Source organism: Leucopleurus acutus (assembly GCF_964270905.1).
Source record: "Leucopleurus acutus genome assembly, chromosome: X".
Lineage (NCBI taxonomy): Eukaryota > Metazoa > Chordata > Mammalia > Artiodactyla > Delphinidae > Leucopleurus > Leucopleurus acutus.
The window spans coordinates 19,808,106-19,830,364 of NC_139148.1; the positions used below are offsets into that span (position 1 = coordinate 19,808,106).

The 22,259-nt window shown below is 37.8% G+C and overlaps 1 protein-coding gene across 1 annotated transcript; it reads left to right on the forward strand.

Annotated features, from left to right (window-relative positions):
- Positions 1–4,264: 4,264 nt before the first annotated feature.
- On the forward strand, positions 4,265–20,284 carry EIF2S3 (eukaryotic translation initiation factor 2 subunit gamma). The gene is made up of 12 exons (XM_082864527.1): positions 4,265–4,348; positions 4,901–4,964; positions 5,958–6,085; positions 6,176–6,297; positions 8,406–8,500; positions 9,783–9,941; positions 10,898–11,032; positions 12,556–12,650; positions 13,071–13,215; positions 15,162–15,331; positions 15,709–15,881; positions 19,870–20,284. The coding sequence occupies exons 1-12, from the start codon at positions 4,280–4,282 to the stop codon at positions 19,931–19,933; spliced, it is 1,419 nt and encodes a 472-aa protein (XP_082720653.1). The 5' UTR covers positions 4,265–4,279; the 3' UTR covers positions 19,934–20,284.
- The last annotated feature ends 1,975 nt before the right edge of the window (positions 20,285–22,259 follow it).

Consider the following 22,259-nt stretch of genomic DNA (forward strand, 5'->3'; position numbering starts at 1 on the left):
AAATAAATATTTATACAGTCAATTTCTTTTTAACAAAATATTTATTTGGCTGCGCCAGGTCTTAGTTGCGGCATGCAGGATCTTCGTTATGGCATGCGGGATCTTTTTTTTTTTTTTTTTAGTTGCAGCGTGCGAATTTTTAGTTGCAGCATGTGGGATCTAGTTCCCCAACCAGGGCTCAAACCCGGGCCCCCTGCATTGGGAGCACAGAGGCTTAGCCACTGGACCACCCGGGAAGTCCTTGGTCAATTTATTTTTGACAAAGGTGCCAAGGCAATTCCATAGGAAAAGGATTGTCTTTTCAATATATAGTGCTGGTACAATTGGATAACTACATGCAAAAATATGGAGTTAAACCCTTAGCTCACACTATACACAAAATAGATCACAGACCCAAAAGGTAAGAGCTGAAACCATAAACCTTTAAGAAGAAAACATACGAGTAGGGGACTTCCCTGGTGGCACAATGGTTAAGAATCCACCCGCCAATGCAGGGGACACGTGTTCGAGCCCTGGTCCAGGAAGATCACATATGCTGTGGAGCAACTAAGACTGTGTACGCCACAACTACTGAGCCTGCGCTCTAGAGCCCATGAGCCACAACTACTGAAGCCCACGCGCCTAGAGCCGCCCGTGCTCTGCAACAAGACAAGCCACCGCAATGAGAAGCCACGCACCGCGAAGAAGAGTAGCCCCTGCTCGCCACAGCTAGAGAAAGCCCGCGCACAGCAACGAAGACCCAATGCAGCCACAAATAAAAATTAATTAATTAATTAATTTTTAAAAAAAAGAAAAAAAAAGAAAACATAGTAAATCTTTGTGTCCTTGGGTTAGGCAAAGTGTTCTTAAATTTGACACCGAAAGCAAGATTCATAAAAGGAGAAATAAATTGGACTTCATCAAAGGTAGAAACTTTTGTTCTTCACAGACACCATTAAAAAAATGAAAAGACAAGCTACAGACTGGGAGAAAACATTTGCAAATCATGCATCTGATGAAGACTTGTATCCAGAATATATAAAGAACTCTTGCAACTCAATAATAAGATAAACAACCCAATTTTAAAATGGGTTTAAATACATATTTTACCAAAGAAGAGATATAAATGGCTATTAAGTACATGAAAAGATGTTTAACATAGTCATTAGAGAAATGCAAATTAAAACCACATCTACTAGAATGTCTACAATAAAAAGAAGAGACAATATCAAGCATTGGTAAGGGTGTGGAGAAACTGGAGCTCTCATATGTTGCTGCTGGGAATGTAAAATGGTACAGCCACTTTGGAAAAATATGGCTGTTCCTCAAGATGTTAAACATAGACTTACCATAGGACTCAGCAAATGCACAACTAGATATTTACCAACATAAAGGAAAATATGTTCTCATAAAAACTTGTACACAAATGTTCATAGCAATATTATTCACAACACCCAAAAAGTGGAAACAGTCCCAATATCCATCAACTGGTGAATGGATCAACAAAAGCGGTATGTCCATAAAATGGAATTATATTCAGCAATAGAAAAGCATGAACTACTACTGATAGATGCTACAACATGGATGAACCTCAAAATCATTATGCTAAGTGAGAGAAGCCAGAAGCAAAAGACCACATATTGTATAATTCCATTTATATAAAATGTCCAGAAAAGGCAAATCTGTATATAGAGAAAGACCACTAGTGGTTGCCTGGGGCCAGAGATGGATACGGGGATTGACTGCAAATGGGATTGACATGAGGGATCTCTTTGGCATGATGGAAATGTTCAAAATCTGGATTGTGGTGATGGTTGCACAACTCTGTAAATTTACTTAAAAGCATTGAATTGTATACTTTTTTTTTTTCTTCTCGCGCCTTGCAGCTTGTGGGATCTTAGTTCCCCGACCAGGGATTGAACCCAGGCCCGGGCCTTGAAAGCGCCGAATCCTAACCACTGGACCGCCAGGGAATTCCCCAAGTTGGAGCCAATGTTAATACTATTATTAATAGCATTATTTTCAGTGACATTTCTACTTCCAATAAAAGTTTCTGACAGTGAAGCATATTATATACTATTACCAACAAATTTTATATTTTTTATTGAGATATAATTCACATACCATAAGATTCACCCTTTTAAACAGTACAATTCACTGTTTTTTAGTATATTTGCAGTTGTGTAACCATCACCACTAATTCCACATCTTTATTACCTCAGTGGGTTTTCTGAATTGGCTGGTACGGTATAACTATTTAGAATGTAAGATAAATTCGAAATTTAGGAACTTATAAATTTAGAAGTTAAATTTGTTCAAATTTAGGAATTAAATGCCTCCACCCAAATACAATATATTGTACAGTTTCTACCATCACTTAACCAATGAATGCATTTATTGAAATGTAACTTACTATTTTAGGTTAACTGTTGTACCCCAAACTTGTGTGATAGAAAACATATATATATAAAAAAAAATGTTTTATATATGTAAGCATATATGTTTACAAAATACGTTTATTTTATTGAAGTATAGTTGATTTACAATGTGTTAATTTCTGCTGTACAGCAAAGTGATTCAGTTATACATATATATACATTCTTTTTCATATTCCTTTATGGTTTACTACAGGATGTTGAATATAGTTCCCTGCGCTATGCAGTAGGACCTTGTTGTTTATCCATCCTATATATAATTGTTTGCATCTGCTAATCCCAAACTCCCAATCCATCCCTCCCTGACTCCCCCTCCCCCTTGGCAACCAGAAGTCTGTTCTCTATGTCTGTGATTCTGTTTTGTAGATAAGTTCATTTGTCATATTTTAGATTCCGCATATGTGATATCATATGGTATTTGTCTTTCTCAGATAGAAAACATGTATTAATTTTAATCTTGCTTAAGTATTCAATGACCACAGGTAACTGAAATACTTACAAATTTCTCCCTACATTTTTTTTCTGGCTAGAAATGAAGACCTGTACATGATAGAAAATTTGTAAAGCGTAGAAATGCGTGAAGAGAAATGAAACTTACTGTAATTCTTTTTAACACGATGAAAAAGGGGTTAATAAAGTCTCAAAAATCTTTAAATTTTAAAATACCGATTTATTGGTAATCGTTCGAGTGAAAAAGTGGGTTTTCTCGGATTTTTTTCATACAGAATAGTTTTTTGTTATTATATGCACATTTTACTGAAAATCAGGAAGTTAAACAAGAAAGCAATAGCTCTTACCAGAAACAAAATTCCAAGTACATTAAAATAAGTCAGAGATTATAAATATCTTTAGTATATTCACTACTCTTTGCTTTTTTCACTGTTTTAAAAAACAAATCCCCAAAGAATAATTTTACATTTGATTTTAGAGCAGGTGATTTTTAACCATATTTTCTTACATTTAAGATTTACAAAAAATATGTATGTACAGATTGTTTTATGTTCTTGGGATAAAAAAAACATTTGATGACTCCCAATTTCCACTGAATACTATCTGTACTCTCAAACATGACATTTGAAGACCTTCACTTTTCATTAGCTGCAGAAAAAGTACATTGAATATTTAAAAACAAGAAAGAGTAAAAAAAATAGAGATGAAAATTCGGATTGGCTTAAAAAAAAATTGGGGCGCTCTCACGACACCTAACTTCTATCCAGTGCTAGCTCCATTAGCGCCACCATGGACCATCTCCCTGGCTCTAGAAAGCTCCCTCCGAGAGCAAGTTAGAGACTTTGCTTTTGCCCTCCCTGGGCCGCGGAACCTCCGCGTGAGGGCGCCCTCCCCACCGCCAGTTCGGTGCGCGGCCACTTTCCGGCCAAGGGCCCCGGCCGGACCCGGAGCTGATCTCGCCTTACTAAATTATAGAAATCGGTAAAGAACGACATTCCCAGTGTCTATCTTCACACCCCAGATAAGAATCCCAGGTTTCGGGAAATTCTTTCGGCCCGCCCCACGGGAAGCGGAAATGGCTACACCCTCCCCAGCGCGCGCGTCGGTTGCATCGCCTGCCTAGCAAGGGGCCTTTTTTAGGGCTGCCCTCATCGTTGCCTGCACAAATATGCAACAGGTCTGTTGCGAATAGATCCTGAAACTGGCCTTGTGTATTTTAGTCAGCCTGCCGGCAGGCACTGTACAAATCCATGGGGAGAAAAGTCCAAGCAGTGAGGCCTCCGCTGCACCGGCCATCCTCCTCTCCCAGGCCTGGGCCCTAGTCGGCCCTCCCGCCTCCGCTGCCCCGCCCTGCACCAGGGGGCTTGCGAACGGTCAGGCAGCCACCCGGTCGACTTCCTTCCTCTCCGGGCAAGATGGCGGGGGGCGAGGCTGGTGTGACTTTAGGGCAGCCGCACCTGTCTCGGCAAGATCTCAACACTTTGGTAAGTCATCGCTCTGGCAGGATGCTGAAGGAGCTCAGGAGTGGGGATGACCGGGCCTTCCGGGAGGCTTTGAGACGAGGCAATGCCGGGCTGTCGGGAGCATGGGTTAGGAGGGAGACGCGGAGCCCGGCGCCCTAAGTCGTGCTCGCGTCGCCCCATGCTCCTCTGTTAGTATGCGAGCTGGGAATGAGGCTATGCGGTTGTGAGACCCCGAGCCTCCCGAATCATTCGGCTGGAAAGTCACAGTGTTAAGTATCATTAAGGCTTTTTAGTTCGGAAGGTCTGGGAAGGCAGTATCTACACTGTTCTTAGTGCTAATGCTCTCAAGGTTGGGGGACCTCAAGCTTCCACATCCCCCATAGGCAGTGTGTAACGATGAAGGACTTTTAGGGCTTCCCAGTCATCAGAATGCAAGGTTGCTTGTACAGAAAAAGCGCTTTAGAAGTAGAAAAGGGCTATTCAAATGGTAGAGAGCTGTAGGTAGCAAATGTAAAGTCAAAGTTGTGATTTGTCTTATGTACAGCGATTTAAAATAAAAATGTTTGATTGCAGGATGTTACCAAGTTGACGCCACTTTCACATGAAGTTATCAGCAGACAGGCCACAATTAATATAGGTAAGATAAGAATAACTTGGAGACCTGACTTAATTGATCTCCGGCCACTAATTTTAACCTCTCCCTTTGTGTGATTGCCTGAATTACATGAAGATGCAGATATTCAATAAACAGATGTTCAGCTCTTGCGAGCCAAGCACCTGCTAGATATTTTTGGGAAGCCCATGTTGCGCGTGCCTAGCTTACAGACTAGGTGAGAAGAAGCGATAAATACATAAGAAAAGTTTAATAGCATAAGGTGATTGTAGTCATGTAGCATTTTAAAGAAAAGAGGGAAACGCGACTGTACTTGCCACACAGGGTTATTGCAAGGGCAGAGTTTGCGGAAGTTTTGTTTGATATATAAGCTATTACTAACTAGATAATTTTTTTTCTTAATTGGCACATAGAACTTTAGAGAAGAAGTTATGTTGACTGATTGTAAATTTGGGGTATTTGAGAGTCTGCACAAACAACACAGTAAAGCCTAGTTAAAAGTAAGGCTCTACTAATGAGGCTGTTAAAAACTTATAAGATAAAAAAAAAAACTTATAAGATATGTGCTACCCTTGACAGCATTACCGTAATGATACCTGAGTTGTTTTCTTTGTTTTCATGGATTCCTTTTTGTTGTGTGAGGGCTCCTCATACCTATTTACTTCACTCTGAAAATGCTGGAAAGTTTCTTGATATACAAGATTTCATGTACTTTTTACCAAGTGTTTATTTTAAATGAAGGCATTCTTTTCTGTGAGTAAAAACATGAGATGGATAGCTTTTATTATGCTGAGTATGGTTTAAAACAAGGTTGTCGGTTACATGGAAAGTTCTCCTCAGTCCTGTATCAGAGTAAGTTTTTTGTAATCGAGGATGTGTAGGAGGAGAAATGAAGTCACTATTAGTTTTCCATTGATGTTTACAGTGAGTTATGGCTTTGGGTTTTCTACTCTAAAACTGAAAAATATGTTGTGTAACTGAATGCACATGAATTAATTTTTTGTACTTTGTCTATAGGTACAATTGGTCATGTAGCTCATGGGAAGTCTACGGTTGTAAAAGCTATTTCTGGAGTTCACACTGTCAGGTTCAAAAATGAACTAGAAAGAAATATTACAATCAAACTTGGCTATGCTAATGCTAAGGTGAGCTGTGTACAGTGAAATTAGAAACTAACTTTAATTGTTGAATGTGCAGATAACAAATCCAAGTCTTTTTTTCATTGGAACTTTTAGATTTATAAACTTGACGACCCAAGTTGTCCTCGGCCAGAATGTTATAGATCCTGTGGAAGTAGTACACCCGATGAGTTTCCTACAGATATTCCAGGGACCAAAGGGAACTTCAAATTAGTCAGGTGACCTCTTTTCTGCTAAAAACACTTTACACTTCATATTTTGTTGTTGTGTGATTTCTGCTTTTTGAAATATTTAACTGAGACTTTAAACAGTGAACCTAATTGTTGAATGGCTTTATTTTTACATTATTTTGTTTTTCTTGTCCATAATGACAATAATTTGAAAAGTCAAGTATTTAAACCTACATTAAGAGATGTACATGTAAGTTCTCCAAAGGAAAAGTATCACATAAGCAGAATGAAATGGAGGGAAACACGGCTCATTGGATTTAAAGGATTCTTTTTGCCAGACCTCATAAATTTCTCTTAAACAGTGTTGTTTCTGTTACTTAGAGGAGAACAAAGCCATTCTTAATCACGTTTTTTAAATACATGGGCTTGTTACCCATCTGTTTTCTGAATATGATTGCGTATACTTATTCTTTATTAGAGGATACTGTCATCCACCCAGCGATGTTTATGGGGGTTGGGGATATTCCACAAAGAAATTGTAGATTGGGGCAGAGCTGGGACTAGGGAGAGGTGAATGAAGCCCAAAGTTTAAGGGGAGGGAGAAGCTTTAAAAAGAAAAGAAAAGAAAAAGAGCCTCGGTAATCAAGATAAATAGTATTATTTATTTATTTATTTTTAAATTAAAAAAAATTTTTTTTTGGCCCCACCGTGCAGCTTGTGGGATCTCAGTTCTTGACAATTCAAACTACTAGTGTTTTCCTTTTCATTATCACTTGGGGTTTTTTGGTTGATTTGCTTTTGGCGTGGCATTGTTGCTGATCCTGTTTTCATTTAAATTTTTGATATTTTGTTCATCATGGATGTTTTGCATGAACTTTGTTTTTTTAAATATTAAGTTTAAATATTGTTTGTTTTGATTACTGGGTTTTTTTGGGCACCCCCTTAAATTTTGCACCTAGGGCGAGTGGCTCACTTGCCTCGCCCTACTTGTGGCCCTTATCAGATATCAGCAAACTTTTCCTGCAAAGGGCCCAATAGTAAATATTTTCAGCTTTGCAGACCATAGATTCTCTTTGCAACTACTCATCTCTGCTATTGTGTTGTGAAAGCAGACATGATGTGCATGAGTGGTTATGGCAGTGGGCCAGTCTGCTGCCCCTATTTTAGATTGTGAGTGTGAGCATACAATTATTAAAAATAATGATTCCGAATGAGTAGCATAATTTTGTTTAAATGGTGCTGCCATCTGCACTTCAGATGGGCAATTCCAGCTTTTCAAGATGCTAGAGAAGTTTTTGGCAAATTTTTTCAGATGGCACTGCCCATTCTGTTAACACTGGTTTAGCTTTCAAATCAGTGACATTCCCAGTATATACTTTATACCATATTCACTTTAATTGGATTTGGGAGTTTTTGTATCCAGTTATTTCTACACATAGCTAATTTCATTTGCTTTGTAATAATCTGCAGTGATTTTACTCTCAGCCAGTAGGTAATTTTTGTTGTTGTTCTTTTCATATTTTTTTCCCTCCAGTTTTATTGAGATATAATTGACATACAGAACTGTATAAGCTTAAGGTGTACAGCATAATGATTTGACTTACATACGTCGTGAAATGATGATCACAATAAGTTTAGTGAACATCCATCATCATATAAACTTAAATGAGTAGAAAAAAAATGTTTTCCTTATGATGAGAACTCTTAAGATTTATTCTGTTAACTTTCATGTATAACAAACAGTGGTGTTAACTATATTATATTGTATGTCATATTTCTAGTACGTATTTATCTTATAACTGAAAGTGTGTACCTTTTGACTGCTTTCATTTGATTCCCCCTTCCTCCATCCCCCACCTCTGGTAACCACAGATCTGGTAATCACAAATCTGATCTCTTTTTCTATGAGTTTTTTTGTTTGTTTGTTTTTGAAGTATAATTGAGCCAGTAGGTAATCTTATTTCTGAGGTCTAGAAACACCAAGTCCTGTAACCACTTGACTTTACAGAAATAAAAATTATTTCCATATTCTTATTTCATATTTATATGTAATATTCATATTCTATATATAAAGGGATTTAATTTTAGGAAATCTGTAACTTGAACGTTGAAGTATTGATTGATCTTAGGACTGATTGCTGTTTTTTAATTGTTAGACATGTTTCCTTTGTTGACTGTCCTGGCCACGATATTTTGATGGCTACTATGCTGAATGGTGCCGCAGTGATGGATGCAGCTCTTCTGTTGATAGGTAAATACGTCAGAACTGGTTTGGACAAATCATTGTGGAGCAAATCCAAGATGGACTATTTAAAGGGAAACTAAGGCCTTTAAGGGCCACATCCAGTACCTAAAGGTGACGGAAATGGGAACTAACATGTCAACCAGGATGATATCCTTGTCTACCAACTATCACAAAATAGTAAAGATAGACCTAGGGCAGATGTCTTGTGAGAATTCTTTTGGTAGTATATATTTTAAAAAATAAATAGTGCATTTTCTCCCCTTAGATCACATGAAATGATTTATTAGTTTTATATTTACATGTAAAAGTGCATGTATTTTTTTGTGTGCATCTTTGAGTTGTCTACTGCAACACTGGTGTATAATGGTTTTATTTAGATGCAAATCTCATTCATAATAAGTGCTGAAGTCTAGATGAATTGGGGTTTTCAAGGCTGGTGTTGTGCCACCTTCCTTATGTGAGCTGTCAAGAGATTTTGTTGCTATGGGATATAATTTTTAAAAGTATGCCAAGTGGATATAGTACAGGACACCTGAACATCATCACTTAGGATGGTCATTAAGATGCCCAAAAAACATACCTATTTCTTTGTAATACCAGTGGTTGTTTTTAGTGTTCTTCCCTCGGTTTGTTAGGGAGTAGCCTCTGATAGTAGCTGAAATTCATGGACTGTGTTAAGTGTCTTCCCTTAATTACTCTCTGCCTCTCAGGAGCTTGACTGGGCCAGAACGTCTCTAAGACTAGACAGAGCCAGAGGGCTCTTCCTTATGCCTGAGCAAAAGCTAAGGGCAGACCCTGAGATGTCAAACTTGTTGAGTCCAAGCTTTTGGCTTAGGACCAGGGAAGAGAGCCAAATGATCAGGAGGCTCCAGTGAATCCAGACACAGTGGATGAAGCAGGGGCAAAGGTGGATGCTCGGCAACAATCCAGGACTTTTGCCTTGAGTAGGGCTAGGGCATTCAAGCGTTTCCTTTTTTAGATGTCAGCTAGTGTTTTTTTGGTAGTACAATACACATAACACAAAATTTAGCATTTTAGCCATTTAAAGTATACAATTCAGTGATATTAAGTACATTCACAGTGTTCTACAAGTGTCAGCACTGTCTAGTTCTGGAACATTTTCATCACCCCAAAAGGAAACCCGGTGCCCATTAAGCAATCACTCTGATCCCCCTTTCCCTCAGTCCCTGGCAACCACTAACCTGCCTTCTGTCTCTTATGGATTTGCCTATTCTGACAGATATTTCTAGCTAATTCTCATGCATCTTTTTTATTCTTTATCATTTAGCTGGTAATGAGTCTTGTCCTCAGCCCCAGACTTCTGAACACCTGGCTGCTATAGAAATCATGAAACTGAAGCATATTTTGATTCTACAAAATAAAATTGATTTGGTAAAAGAAAGCCAGGCTAAAGAACAGTATGAACAGATCCTTGCATTTGTACAAGGTAAGAAGCCATAATATCTAATAAAAATCCTCCTCAGTGATAGTAAAATAAACAAAAGCATTTAAAAAAAAAAAAACAAAAAAAAACCATAAGTCTTCGGAATTCCCTGGCGGTCCAGTGGTTAGGATTCTGCACTTTCACTGCCGAGGGAGTGGGTTCAATCCCTGGTCGGGGAACTAAGATCCCGCAAGCCACGCGACGTGGCCAAAATAATTAATTAATTATTTTTAAAAGAAATCCATTAAAAAAAAACTTCAGTCTTACACTGTTCTTACTGAGTAGCTACTTTTAGAATTGAAACTGACAATGATTTATTTTATCTTTTAGTGTTCCTTTCCTCTAACAGCAGTGTTTTTCATTTCAGGGAAGACATCTTATTATTGACATTTGATCCTCTCTTAGCCTTGTTTTTCTTGCTAGAAAGGTTGATGTCCTATGCACCCAGTTCTCTCATAACAAAAAAGAATAAATCATTTTGATTAAAACCTCATTGTGTTTGGTCCGTTTCTTTCACCAGCCTGTTTGACATTTAATTAATAAGGAGCAAATACTATATATGCCATCAGTCTTTGATTAGCAGAGTCTATAATTTTATCTTGACATTTATTGGGAAGCTAATTACATGTTATCAGAAATCTTTCAACTAGTAAAGTGCTCTTTCCTAGGAGTGTTAGTATTTTCTTCTTTTGAGCAGTTTTATCATTTTGGTGTATTAAATATATCTATTAATATATTTTGACTTTTTTTTCCCTTAAATGCAATAGTATTCATTTTCAGGAGCAAAAACAAACATAGAATACTGACACTTTTCTAAAAAGAATTATCATTTTCTACCTGTTGCTGGTATTTGGGGATGTTTAAGCATCTATTTTAGTAATCTTAACTGTTTCCTATAATATGTAAAGAACAAGTTCTGTAAAACAAGAATTTTGATCTTTCTGAATTTTGTCTTATAGGTACAGTAGCAGAAGGAGCTCCTATTATTCCAATTTCTGCTCAGCTAAAATACAATATTGAAGTTGTCTGTGAGTACATAGTAAAGAAAATTCCAGTACCCCCAAGAGACTTTACTTCAGAACCCCGACTTATTGGTAAGTGGTAGGATTTTGTCTGATCTTTTCCACATTGGTGATTCCTCTTTAAGGGAATCAGCAATGATTTCTGCAGAGGTGATAATAAATTACAATCTGCATAAAATTTTTTTTGAACTCAGTTAATTCTGAGATTGTATTAGCAGTACTAGATTGCATTACTGATGAGAGAAAGTTTTGAATACAGAAGGAACTTTTAGTCTTTTTGTGCTTGGTATGTGATATGTTATGTGATTGAGATGGAGTAATGCATTATTCTGTATGGAATTATGTTTTAGTCAGGAGCAGGATATTAGAATTTCCATACAAATTATTTCATTGTACCATTAATGAAGATTTTCATCTCTTTCAACTTATTTAAGTGCATAGTACCAATATTGGTATAATTTGATCATCTAAACTCATGATTTCTACATAGATATAGGAGCCTTTTCAAAACAGACATTTGAACCCCTCCCTTCATCCAGGCCCCCCCCCGTGTGTTGTGGGAAGGGTTCTCTTGGGTGATTGTGATGTGTACCCCTTGTTAATGATCACTGCTCTCAGGACCGAAGTGCAGGTCACATAGTTCTAGGGTTGTGGGGTTTTTTGTTTTTCGTTTTTAATTAATTAATCAATTAATTAATCTTTTGGCTGTGTTGGGTCTTTGTTGCTGTGTGTGGGCTTTCTCTAGTTGCGGCGAGCCGGGGCTACTCTTCGTTGTGGTGCACAGGCTTCTCATTGCGGAGCATGGGCTCTAGGCGCACTGGCTCAGTAGTTGTGGCTCGTGGGCTCAGTAGTTGTGGCTCATGGGCTCTAGAGTGCAGGCTCAGTAGTTGTGACGCACGGGCTTAGTTGCTCTGTGGCATGTGGGATCTTCCCGGACCAGGGATTGAACCCTTGTGCCCTGCATTGGCAGGTGGATTCTTAACCACTGCGCCACCAGGGAAGTCCAATCCTAGGGTTGTTTTGAAGTTTTAAAACTACATTTTTAATGCAGAAATCATATAATATAGAGGTATATGAAGAAAAAGGTCTACAGTCTCCCTGCCTTGCCCCTTAGCCCTGAAGTAACCAAAGTTAACAGTTGGTGTGTACTATTACCGCACCTTTCTCTTTGTTCATATCATCATGTATAAACATATACACATTTCTTGTTTTAGTTTTTGTTTGTGGAAGTGGGATCATACTATGCATAACTAGTTTTTTATTTTTTCCTTAACAATATATGAAGGTTATCCTTCCACATCATTACATGTGCTCTAACGTTCTTTTTTAATAGCTGCGTGATACTCCATACTATGGGTGTACCATAATATGCGTCCTATCAATGAACTTTTAAGTTATTTCCACTTTTTCCATCGTAATTAAGGTTGCAGTATACTTATATAATAATATTAGAATAATATTAGATTTTGTCACATTTATACAAGTCCCCCTTGTATAAATCTTATGTGTCTACTATTTTAGAGAAGTTAACTTAATCAGATTTTTCTGAAGTTAATGTGAATAGAATTGGCTTTAATTTGTTTTGTTTTTTTTAGTTATTAGATCCTTTGATGTCAACAAACCTGGCTGTGAAGTTGATGACCTTAAGGGGGGTGTAGCTGGTGGTAGTATTCTAAAAGGAGTATTAAAGGTAAACTAGGTTTTGGTTGTTGTGTTTTTATTTTGTTTGTTTTTCTCTTGTCTTAATTAGGAAAATAGTATGAACACTCCAAATTGAAAAATAATTTTTTTCTTCATGGTGTCTAGTACTTGATATAGACTTCTTTGTATACTATTATATCTTTTGAGTGTGTTTGACCTCTAACTTTATAGGCTTCTATGAATATGGAGCACATTTTATATGGTGATAGGCCTGTGTGGTAGGTAGTTTGAAACATTTGGATGGTTCTGGTTTTGAAGATCTCTCCCATATCTTTTTTTTTTAAATAGTGATCTTCGAAATAGAGAAAGGATTGCTTTTCAGTTTTGTGATCTTCCTGTTAGGACTTTTTGTATGTAATGGAAATCGTGTTGTCCCACAAATTCTAATCACTAATTTATATTTTTACAGGTGGGCCAGGAGATAGAAGTCAGACCTGGTATTGTTTCCAAAGACAGTGAAGGAAAGCTCATGTGTAAACCCATCTTTTCCAAAATTGTATCACTTTTCGCAGAGCATAATGATCTTCAGTATGCTGCTCCAGGAGGTCTTATTGGTAAAGATTTTTCTCTCATCCCTACGTTTTTAATTTGTGGATATTCATGGTACTTTTCATGAGAAACATATTACTCATACAGGTATAGATTTTTAATTTGATGTTTAATAATTGAATGGGGTAGAGGAACATATGTGGTTAAGCTGTTGATTTTAGGTCATAAGATGGTTTCATGTGTTTGTAAAAATTAATTTTAAACATAAAGGAGAATTTTGGTTTAGTTTTGTCTTTTCGTTTTTTGTTTTCTTTTTCCGTACACGGGCTTCTCACTGTTGTGGCCTCTCCCGTTGCGGAGCACAGGCTCCGGACGCGCAGGCTAAGCGGCCATGGCTCACGGGCCCAGCCGCTCCGCAGCATGTGGGATCTTCCCGGACTGAGGTATGAACTCGTGTCCCCCACATCGGCAGGCGGACTCTCAACCACTGCGCCACCAGGGAAGCCCTTGGTTTAGTTTTTAAAGTAGCTCCTTTTTAGCAGTAACAAAGTAAGTTTTATGTCCTATCATTTAAAATACCTAACTATACTTTTCTTTTTGGCCTACATGGTTTTGGGGGTAGAGTGGTGGTGGTTTTTTGTTTTTGTTTTTTTCAATGTATGTTTTGCAAATGAAGAGTTACCCACAAGTGTCAGCTGGATCATGTCAGATCATAGTTACACTAAGGTGGGAATTAAAGAAGATAACTTCCATTATGTTGGTATTACTGAGATAATTTATGGATATTCTCATCTCATACAATAGTGTATTACCAGATACCCAGAAAAAGGCAAGATACAGTGAGAATTAGAGGTATTATAACTTTTGGATTCAAGAAGAAAACGTTTGGTGAAGGAGTTTGTCTTTTTGTTCTCTGGTGTTTGGCTATATAATTCATTTTTCTATTGTATCTTGTAATTAGGAGTTTACCATGTATAATTTTATCCTTATTGTTTGTTTTGTAAACAAGGAAACTCTGGAGACTTCTAAAATTTAACTTACGGAACTTTTCAAACATAAAAGTAGAGAGAATAGTGTAATGTAGTGTAATGTGTGGTCATGTAGCCACCACCCAGGTTCAACAGTTAATACTTTACCACTCTTTTTTTTTTTTACTTTGGCCACGCTACGCGGTTTGTGGGATATTAGTTCCCTGGAACCTGGGCCCATGGCAGTGAGAGCACCAACTCCTAACCACTGGACCGCCAGGAATTCCCAATACTTTACTCTTCTTTTTTTTTTTTTGCGGTACGCAGGCCTCTCACTGTTGTGGCCTCTCCCGTTGCGGAGCACAGGCTCCGGACGCGCAGGCTCAGCGGCCATGGCTCACGGGCCCAGCCGCTCCGCGGCATGTGGGATCCTCCCGGACCGGGGCACGAACCCATGTCCCCTGCATTGGCAGGTGGACTTTCAACCACTGTGCCACCAGGGAAGCCCTACTTTACTATTCTTGCCTCATCTTTGTATCTTCTTCCCTCTTATCCTTGAAAGACATACAGATAAAATATTTTGAAGTGGATCCCAGGAATCATATAAAGTCTTTAAGCTGTCTTTTTTTTTTTTTTTTTTTTTTTAAGCTGTCTTTTTGATCAGCCTTTCAGGGGAGAAATGGCAGGCAAATATCCTGAAAACTACTCATTATGAATTTCGTATCTTTTCAACCTTCATTAAGGATATTCAGGCTCCTTTTTGAGTTAGGCTCTTAGCTCTTTTTGTCCTTTGCTTAGAATTTAAATCAAGACAATCTTTCTGTTCTCAAATGCCCAACTAACCCATGAGTTTACAGTTCTGTTTCTTCAGATAAAACAGGTATTTTGTCACATCTATGTAGCTAATACATGAGTATGAGAATATAAGTGTGTATTAAAATGTATAGGTATATGCTGTACTTGTTTGACTAAGTCTTTTGGGTAAACAGCTTTATAGGAAATAAAATGTTGAACAATAAAATGTATATCTTATTTTATATTAGGAGTTGGAACGAAAATTGACCCCACTTTGTGCCGAGCTGACAGAATGGTGGGGCAGGTACTTGGTGCAGTTGGAGCTTTACCTGAGATCTTCACAGAACTGGAAATTTCCTATTTCCTGCTTAGACGGCTTCTAGGTGTACGCACTGAAGGAGACAAGAAAGCAGCAAAAGTAAGTGCTTTCTGTAATTCCTGTTCCAAAAAAAGTGACAGTGAAGTTAAGACCAGTTTTGAGGTTCATTTCTTTTCATTTAACATGGGATTAAGAAAAAGGAAGAGGTAGATAAATTTGACTTCCTGAAAATTGAGAACTTCTGTATGGCAGTCAGTTCAAAGTAAAACAAAACAGGAAACAGTATGTCATGTATGACAGTGACATGATAATTCCTATCATCCATGTGATTTTTTTAAAAAGTCTTGCTGAGATCAGGTTGGCAGAGATGGAAAATTGCTGACATCTTTTGTTGGCAAGGTGGTAGGAAAATAAGCAGTTATTTGGAAAGCATTTTCTTGATTTTGGGGTTTATTTTCCCCCCTTGATTTCCCTAGGTGCAAAAGCTGTCTAAGAATGAAGTGCTTATGGTGAACATAGGATCCCTGTCAACAGGAGGAAGAGTTAGTGCAGTCAAGGCTGATTTGGGCAAAATTGTTTTGACTAATCCTGTGTGCACAGAAGTAGGAGAAAAAATTGCACTTAGCCGAAGAGTTGAGAAACACTGGCGGTAAGTTTATTAGCCTTTGTCAGTGTCTAATAAAAAAGAATCAGTGTCTAATAAAAACAGAATCAGTTTTCTTAACACATGCACAAACACACTTTACCTTGAACGCAACAGTTACTATACTGTGGTTTCAAGTCTCAACTGTTTATTCGATTGACTTAGAAATCTGTATTTCTAGGCCTGATTTGTGATAGACACAATCTATGCGAAAACCAGTGAACTTAGGTTTAATATCTCCCTTATCTTTTTCTGAACCATTTGAGGAATAGGTTGCCCCTTGATGTCTTAATACTTTGGTGAATGTTTCCTAAGAACAAGAATATTCTCTTATATAACCACTTAACAAGTTTAACATTGTTAAAATACTGAAATCTACAGTCTTTTCCAGTTTTATCACTTCTTCCAGTAATGTCCTCTGTGTCCCCCGTCTGGGATCACGCATTGCATTTAGTTTTCATGTCTCTTGATCTCTAATCTGGAACTTCCTCAGCCTTTCTTTGTCTTGTCATTGGCAATTTTGAAGAATACAAGCTAGTTCCTTTCTAGACTGCTGCTCAGTTTGGGTTTACTTGGTATTTCCTAAGATTAGGTTTAGGTTACGTATTCTTGGTTGGAATACTTTCGTGTAGGTGGTGATTCTCTCCTTAGGGAGTCGCAGCCAGAGACACGTGATATCTGATTCCTCCTTGTTGAGGTTAATTTTGATCATGCAGTTAAGGTGTTAGCCAGTTTCTCCACTATATGGTTACTCTTTTTTACCCTTTCAAATAAGCGTTCTGTGGGGCGACTCTATGCAAATAGCCTGCTCCTCATCAAATCCCACCCCGCTGGATTTAGCATCCACTGATGATTTTTGTCTGAACTGAGCTTGATTATAGTGTTTACAAAATGGTGATCCCCATCACCCAGCTCCACCACTCCTCATTTATCATTTGTCATTCTTTCTGCCCCATTATTTACTTATCTAGTTATAATACGCACTCATGGCATCCTATTTTATTCAGTAGGTTATGATTCATTACTGTTCTTATTTATTTATTTTGAATTTTTGAATTTTATTTATTTTTTATACAGCAGGTTCTTATTAGTTGTTCATTTTATACATATTAGTGTATATATGTCAATCCCAATCTCCCAATTCATCCCACCACCACCTCCCCACCCCGCCAAGTTTGTTCTCTCCATCTCTGTCTCTATTTCTGCCTTGCAAACTGGTTCATCTGTACCATTTTTCTAGGTTCCACGAATATGCGTTAATACACGTATTTGTTTTTCTCTTTCTGACTTACTTCACTCTGTATGACAGTCTCTAGATCCATCCGTGTCTCTACAAATGACCCAGTTTCGTTCCTTTTTATGGCTGAGTAATATTCCATTGTATATATGTACCACATCTTTATCCATTTGTCTGTCAGTGGGCACTTAGGTTGCTTCCATGTCCTGGCTATTGTAAACAGTGATGCAATGAACATTGTGGTACATGACTCTTTGAACTATGGTTTTCTCAGGTATATGCCCAGTAGTGGGATTGCTGGGTCGTATGGTAGTTCTATTTTTAGTTTTTTAAGGAACCTCCATACTGTTCTACCTGTAGTGGCTGTATCAATTTACATTCCCACCAACAGTGCAAGAGGGTTCCCTTTTCTCCACACCCTCTCCAGCATTTGTTGTTCGTAGATTTTCTGATGATGCCCATTCTGACTGGTGTGAGGTGATAACCTGTTTTTATTTATTTTGATACCCAAATTGTCGAGGATTTGTCCAGTTGAGACCCTTTAGGTGACCCCTATGTCCTTTTGACATTTCCCCTCTTTTTTTTTAACCTATTATTTTATTAAGGAATCCATTTCTATGACTGTCATGAAACCCAGGCTTGGTTAGCAGTGATGCATTCTGCAGGTAACTGCATCCCGCTCTGGACTTTCTGGTAATAGCCACTGTCTTCTCTACCTCAACTGAAAACCCAGAATCAGTCCCTGCCCTCCTACCTTGGGAAGATGCCAAAGCCAACTACATAAGAGGGTTTTTCAGAGAAGATGACTTTTCTTAGAAGACAAACCCTCTGCTTTGTTTTACGAAGCAGATAGCAACCCCATGGACAGGTTGGGACTTGCGCAAGCCTCAATATTTCCCCATTGGGTTTGTTTTTGTTTTTTTGACAGTTCCTTACTTTGTGGCACAAGATGTTCTGGAATCATCTTGTACCTCTCCCCTGCTCCAGTTTAGAATTGGTCATTTCTCCTGAGGGGGCCCTGGTTCCTCTTAGTGGAAAATGGTATTAGAAATGCAGATACGGGTGCTAGGTGTGCTTGCTGCTCCTAAGGTGCTGTTGCTTCGGGACGCTTCGAGTGGATAGAGCTAGGAAACATGCACATATTGTTGACTCCTGTCTCTTTTCTCTTTTCCTGGTTAGTTACTGAATCTACTGTTTCCTTTCTATTCTGTGTGACCTCATTATAGCCCATACTACCATCATTTCACACATAAAAGTTATTGCAAAAAATTCCGAATTTGCCTCTTCCGCTGTTACTTAAGTACTCAGTCAAAATTAATCTCCGTAAAACATTTTTTCATGCTGTACTCAGTAATTTTTAGTAGCTTCCCATTACTTTCTGATATTCAGGACCTTTCTGGAAGCCTGCTTGAACGAATTTTAAGTTTCTCCTGCTTTGTCTCATATAAACCCTCTAAATTAGACTGTTCTGTGTCCTCATTGTCCCCATAATTACTCAAATCACCCTTGACTTTGTTTTTTTCTCATTACCTACCTCCCTTATTAAGGCTTCCCTGGTACAGTGCCTCAGGATGGTCTCTCACCATTTACTGTTCAGAAGATATGAATTATTACTCTCTAATTTAAACAGAGTTAAACTTTTTGTTCTCTTTTAAGTAAATCATTTCTGCTTTGTGGTGATTTATGCCTGCTTGATTTTACTCTCTTGTGTGATTATACTATTTGCTGTTATAGACATACTGATTTACAGTGTATTTTAAAAGAAAGGAATGATCTTTTTGTGTCTGTGTACTATTTTTTTTTATATTTATTTATTTATTTGGCTGCGCCAGGTCTTAGTTGTGGCACACAGGATCTTCGTTGCTGCGTGCGGGAGCTTTAGCTGTGGCACGTGAACTCTTAGTTGCAGCATGTGGGATCTAGTTCCCTGACCAGGGATCGCACCCAGTCCCCCTGCATTGGGAGCACAGAGTCTTAGCCACTGGACCACCAGTGAGGTCCCTGTCTACTAATATTGTAAGAGGATTCTACCCAAATGAAATTTTATACGTTGCTTAAAAATTAGCAAGTATGTTAAAAGAAATGGAAGCATCTGAATGATCCTTACATTCTTTAGATTTGTTGTTTTTAACCCATGCTTAGGTAAGTTCTGTTCTAGAAGCTACAGTTGAGGTAGCAGTCTGGCCTGACCAGTGACTAGAGCAGACATTGAAAGAGAGAAGGAGCAGAAATCCCTCTGCTCTTGAGAGTAATCTGTTTATAGATTATCTAGTCCTCTAGGTCTGCTCTTAATTTCCTTTACCAGCTAAAGTCATGATAAAGCAAGCCATGGTGATCTGTTGAAGTGCTGTGAATGGTTAAAAAACAAAACAGAACAAAACATAAAAACATTTTTCAAAGAGGAAAAGAGAATGAAATTTAAAAAAAAAATCAGACTGAGGTGGTTTGTGTATGAGCATGGTTCCTTGGGCGGACTGGAAGTTGCTTCATCAGTGGTTCTGAGGGGCAGGTATATTTTGATAAGAGTGAAGATGAGCATATTTATACTAGCACCTTTTTGTTTGCTTTCCTTCTGGCTAGAGCCCATCTCTCTGGGTCTAAGAAGATAATGTGAGCTTTCTTTCTGGAGGAGCAGGTTTTGTAAACAAATTTAGACTTAGCAGATAGGCAAGTAAAACTAGTTATGTCATGTGATTATGTGGTAATGATAATGAAATGGATATAAAATTCATGATTTCTTTTATTTTCATTTTGCAGTTTAATTGGTTGGGGTCAAATAAGAAGAGGAGTGACAATCAAGCCAACAGTAGATGATGACTGAAGAATTAAATAACAGATTTGGATGAAGTCGGAATTTCTCTTAACAACCTAGGGGTATATTTTCAAAGCAATAGTGAGGAATTAATTTCACAGCTCATTACCTTAGGAGTAGCTGTAAGGTTATTCTCATTTTTTGGTGATGAAAATTTAACCTCTAGTACTAAAATAGGGTCTACAATAAATGTAAAAATTGGCATAATGTTGGATTGAATCTACATTTTACCAGAAATTAATCATTCCCAAATAACATCTATTTATACATCAGTGCAGGTTTGAAAGGAAACTGCTACAACCAGCCTTTGCTGTAGTACACATACCACTGAATCTGTTTGAAATAAAATTCTTCTTCTTATTGTTCATGATTCGTCTTTGAGTAGCTCCAGGCTTGAAGGATTATTGTTATCAGTAAAAACTTGAAGACAAATTCTTGAAGACCAACTTCCCTTTACCTCATATTTTATGTTGCTTTTATCTTTTTGAGTGACAAATTAATAGGTTCAAATAAAATTGTCCTTTCAGGCATGAGGGCTTGTTCCCATGGACATTCCTTTCTCTCCCCTTTTTCTGGACTAGAACACAGGAAGCTAGAGCCCGAAGTTCTCATCCTCTCCCTGTGATGCCCTGCGATTGTTTCTGCATTGCTTTATGCCCGAAGCCCTACAGCACTCCCCCATTGGAAAGTACTGTTAACACCAGATGATTTTAGTTAAGTAACAAAGATCTTTTCCAGTCCTTATTTTATGTTTTTTCTTAACTGCTTAATTGATAAGGTTATGATGTAGATTCAAATATTAGTAATCTTTGGAACTTTCAGGAGGCAAAAAATGTTATACAGCAAAGGGTGAGCCCTTTCGCTTTTAACTTATTCTCCGTGTTCCTGCACTTTTCCTGTGTTATGCATTTTAATTTTTGTTTATTTTTGTTTCATAAAATTCTGTTAAAGCAATGGTTCTTAACTCTGGCTGATATTAGAATTGTTGGGGAAGCTTAAAAAACGATAGATGCTCCACAGAGATTCTGATTTTAATTGGCTTTGGGTGGAGCCCAGGCATTAATTTTTAAAGCTCCCCTGTGTTGAGTAACAAATTTAGAGAGTTGAGAAGTAGGAGTATCAAATAACAGAATCTTACTAAGGTTTGGTAGTCTGATAATACTCTTGTTTGCTTTTCTTAAATTTTCATTTAATGTGGGACTTGATGCCACAGTTGTAACCTTGTGCTCTTTTGGGCATTGGACATGCTGCCTTGTAGACGTTTAACAGCTGTGGCTCTGGTTGTTACGTAAGTTTATAAGTTTTGGGGAAACATATTAATGTTACGTACTTCCTTGACTTTGAAGGGTTGTGTTATAGCATGGAGAACACACTTAAATGAAACAAGGTTTTAATCCAAACATTAATTTTATGTCTAACATGTCCCCGTGTGTTTTGTAAGCACCTTCTACCAGAAATTCTGGAGTAACATAAGACCCAAGTTCACTAATTTATTGTAATTGATCTCACGTCAGAACTGAAACCAGAAGTCTTTTCTATTTCAAACATCCACATGAATTTCAACAAATTTGCAAAGCACTGTACTTAGTGTAAATGGGAATATGCAGATATGAAAACAGTGGGCCTTGTTTTCATAGAACAGTGATTCTCAGCAAAAGTTGTACCTGGTTGAGAATCTGCCTGTAATGCGAGGTTATTGATGAAAGTACACTATATATGTAAATCCTGTTGGCTCTCCTGTTAAGGTATTTTCAGAATCTGACCAGTTCTCACCATCTGCACTGCTACTGTCCTAGTCCAAGCCACCAGTGGCTCTCTCCTTGAATAGCCCTGTAACAACTCCTCACTTCCACACTTGCTCCACTGCAGTCTGTTCTCAACACAGCCAGAGTTAACCTTTTTGTAAGAGAGAATGCTATGCACCACTCTGATAAATTATAAAGTTCATCTCACAGGAATGGGGGGCATCAGGACAGTAGCTTTGACATCTTCCAAATGATGTCCAGGCTGACCTAGAAAGCTCACTCTACTATTTCACTCTTTGTATGTAACCTCCAAAGATGATGATGATGATGATGTGTGTGTATGTTTTTGGTTTTTGCAGAGCAAAAAAGAATTTTTCTTTTAATAAGAGTGTGCAAATAGCTGCACTCCCATAAAACTTCTGAAATTCTATTTCTAGAAAAATTTAATATGGTGAAAGGAAACGGATGCTTCTCTGGAAATACATAAAAATTTTTTAAATTACCAGAGATGAAGCAGATACCCTTAAAATATTGATAATCAAGAAACTGAGGTTATTAAAAAATTTCCTCTGCAGAAGTTTCCACAAACT

Excerpts from the sequence above, each read along its gene's own strand:
- EIF2S3 (XM_082864527.1), top strand. The coding sequence starts at position 4,280 with ATGGCGGGGGGCGAGGCTGGTGTGACTTTAGGGCAGCCGCACCTGTCT. Across the intron at positions 4,965-5,957 it reads ACAGGCCACAATTAATATAG|GTACAATTGGTCATGTAGCT; the intron begins GTAAGATAAGAA and ends CTTTGTCTATAG. Across the intron at positions 15,882-19,869 it reads AGAGTTGAGAAACACTGGCG|TTTAATTGGTTGGGGTCAAA; the intron begins GTAAGTTTATTA and ends TTCATTTTGCAG.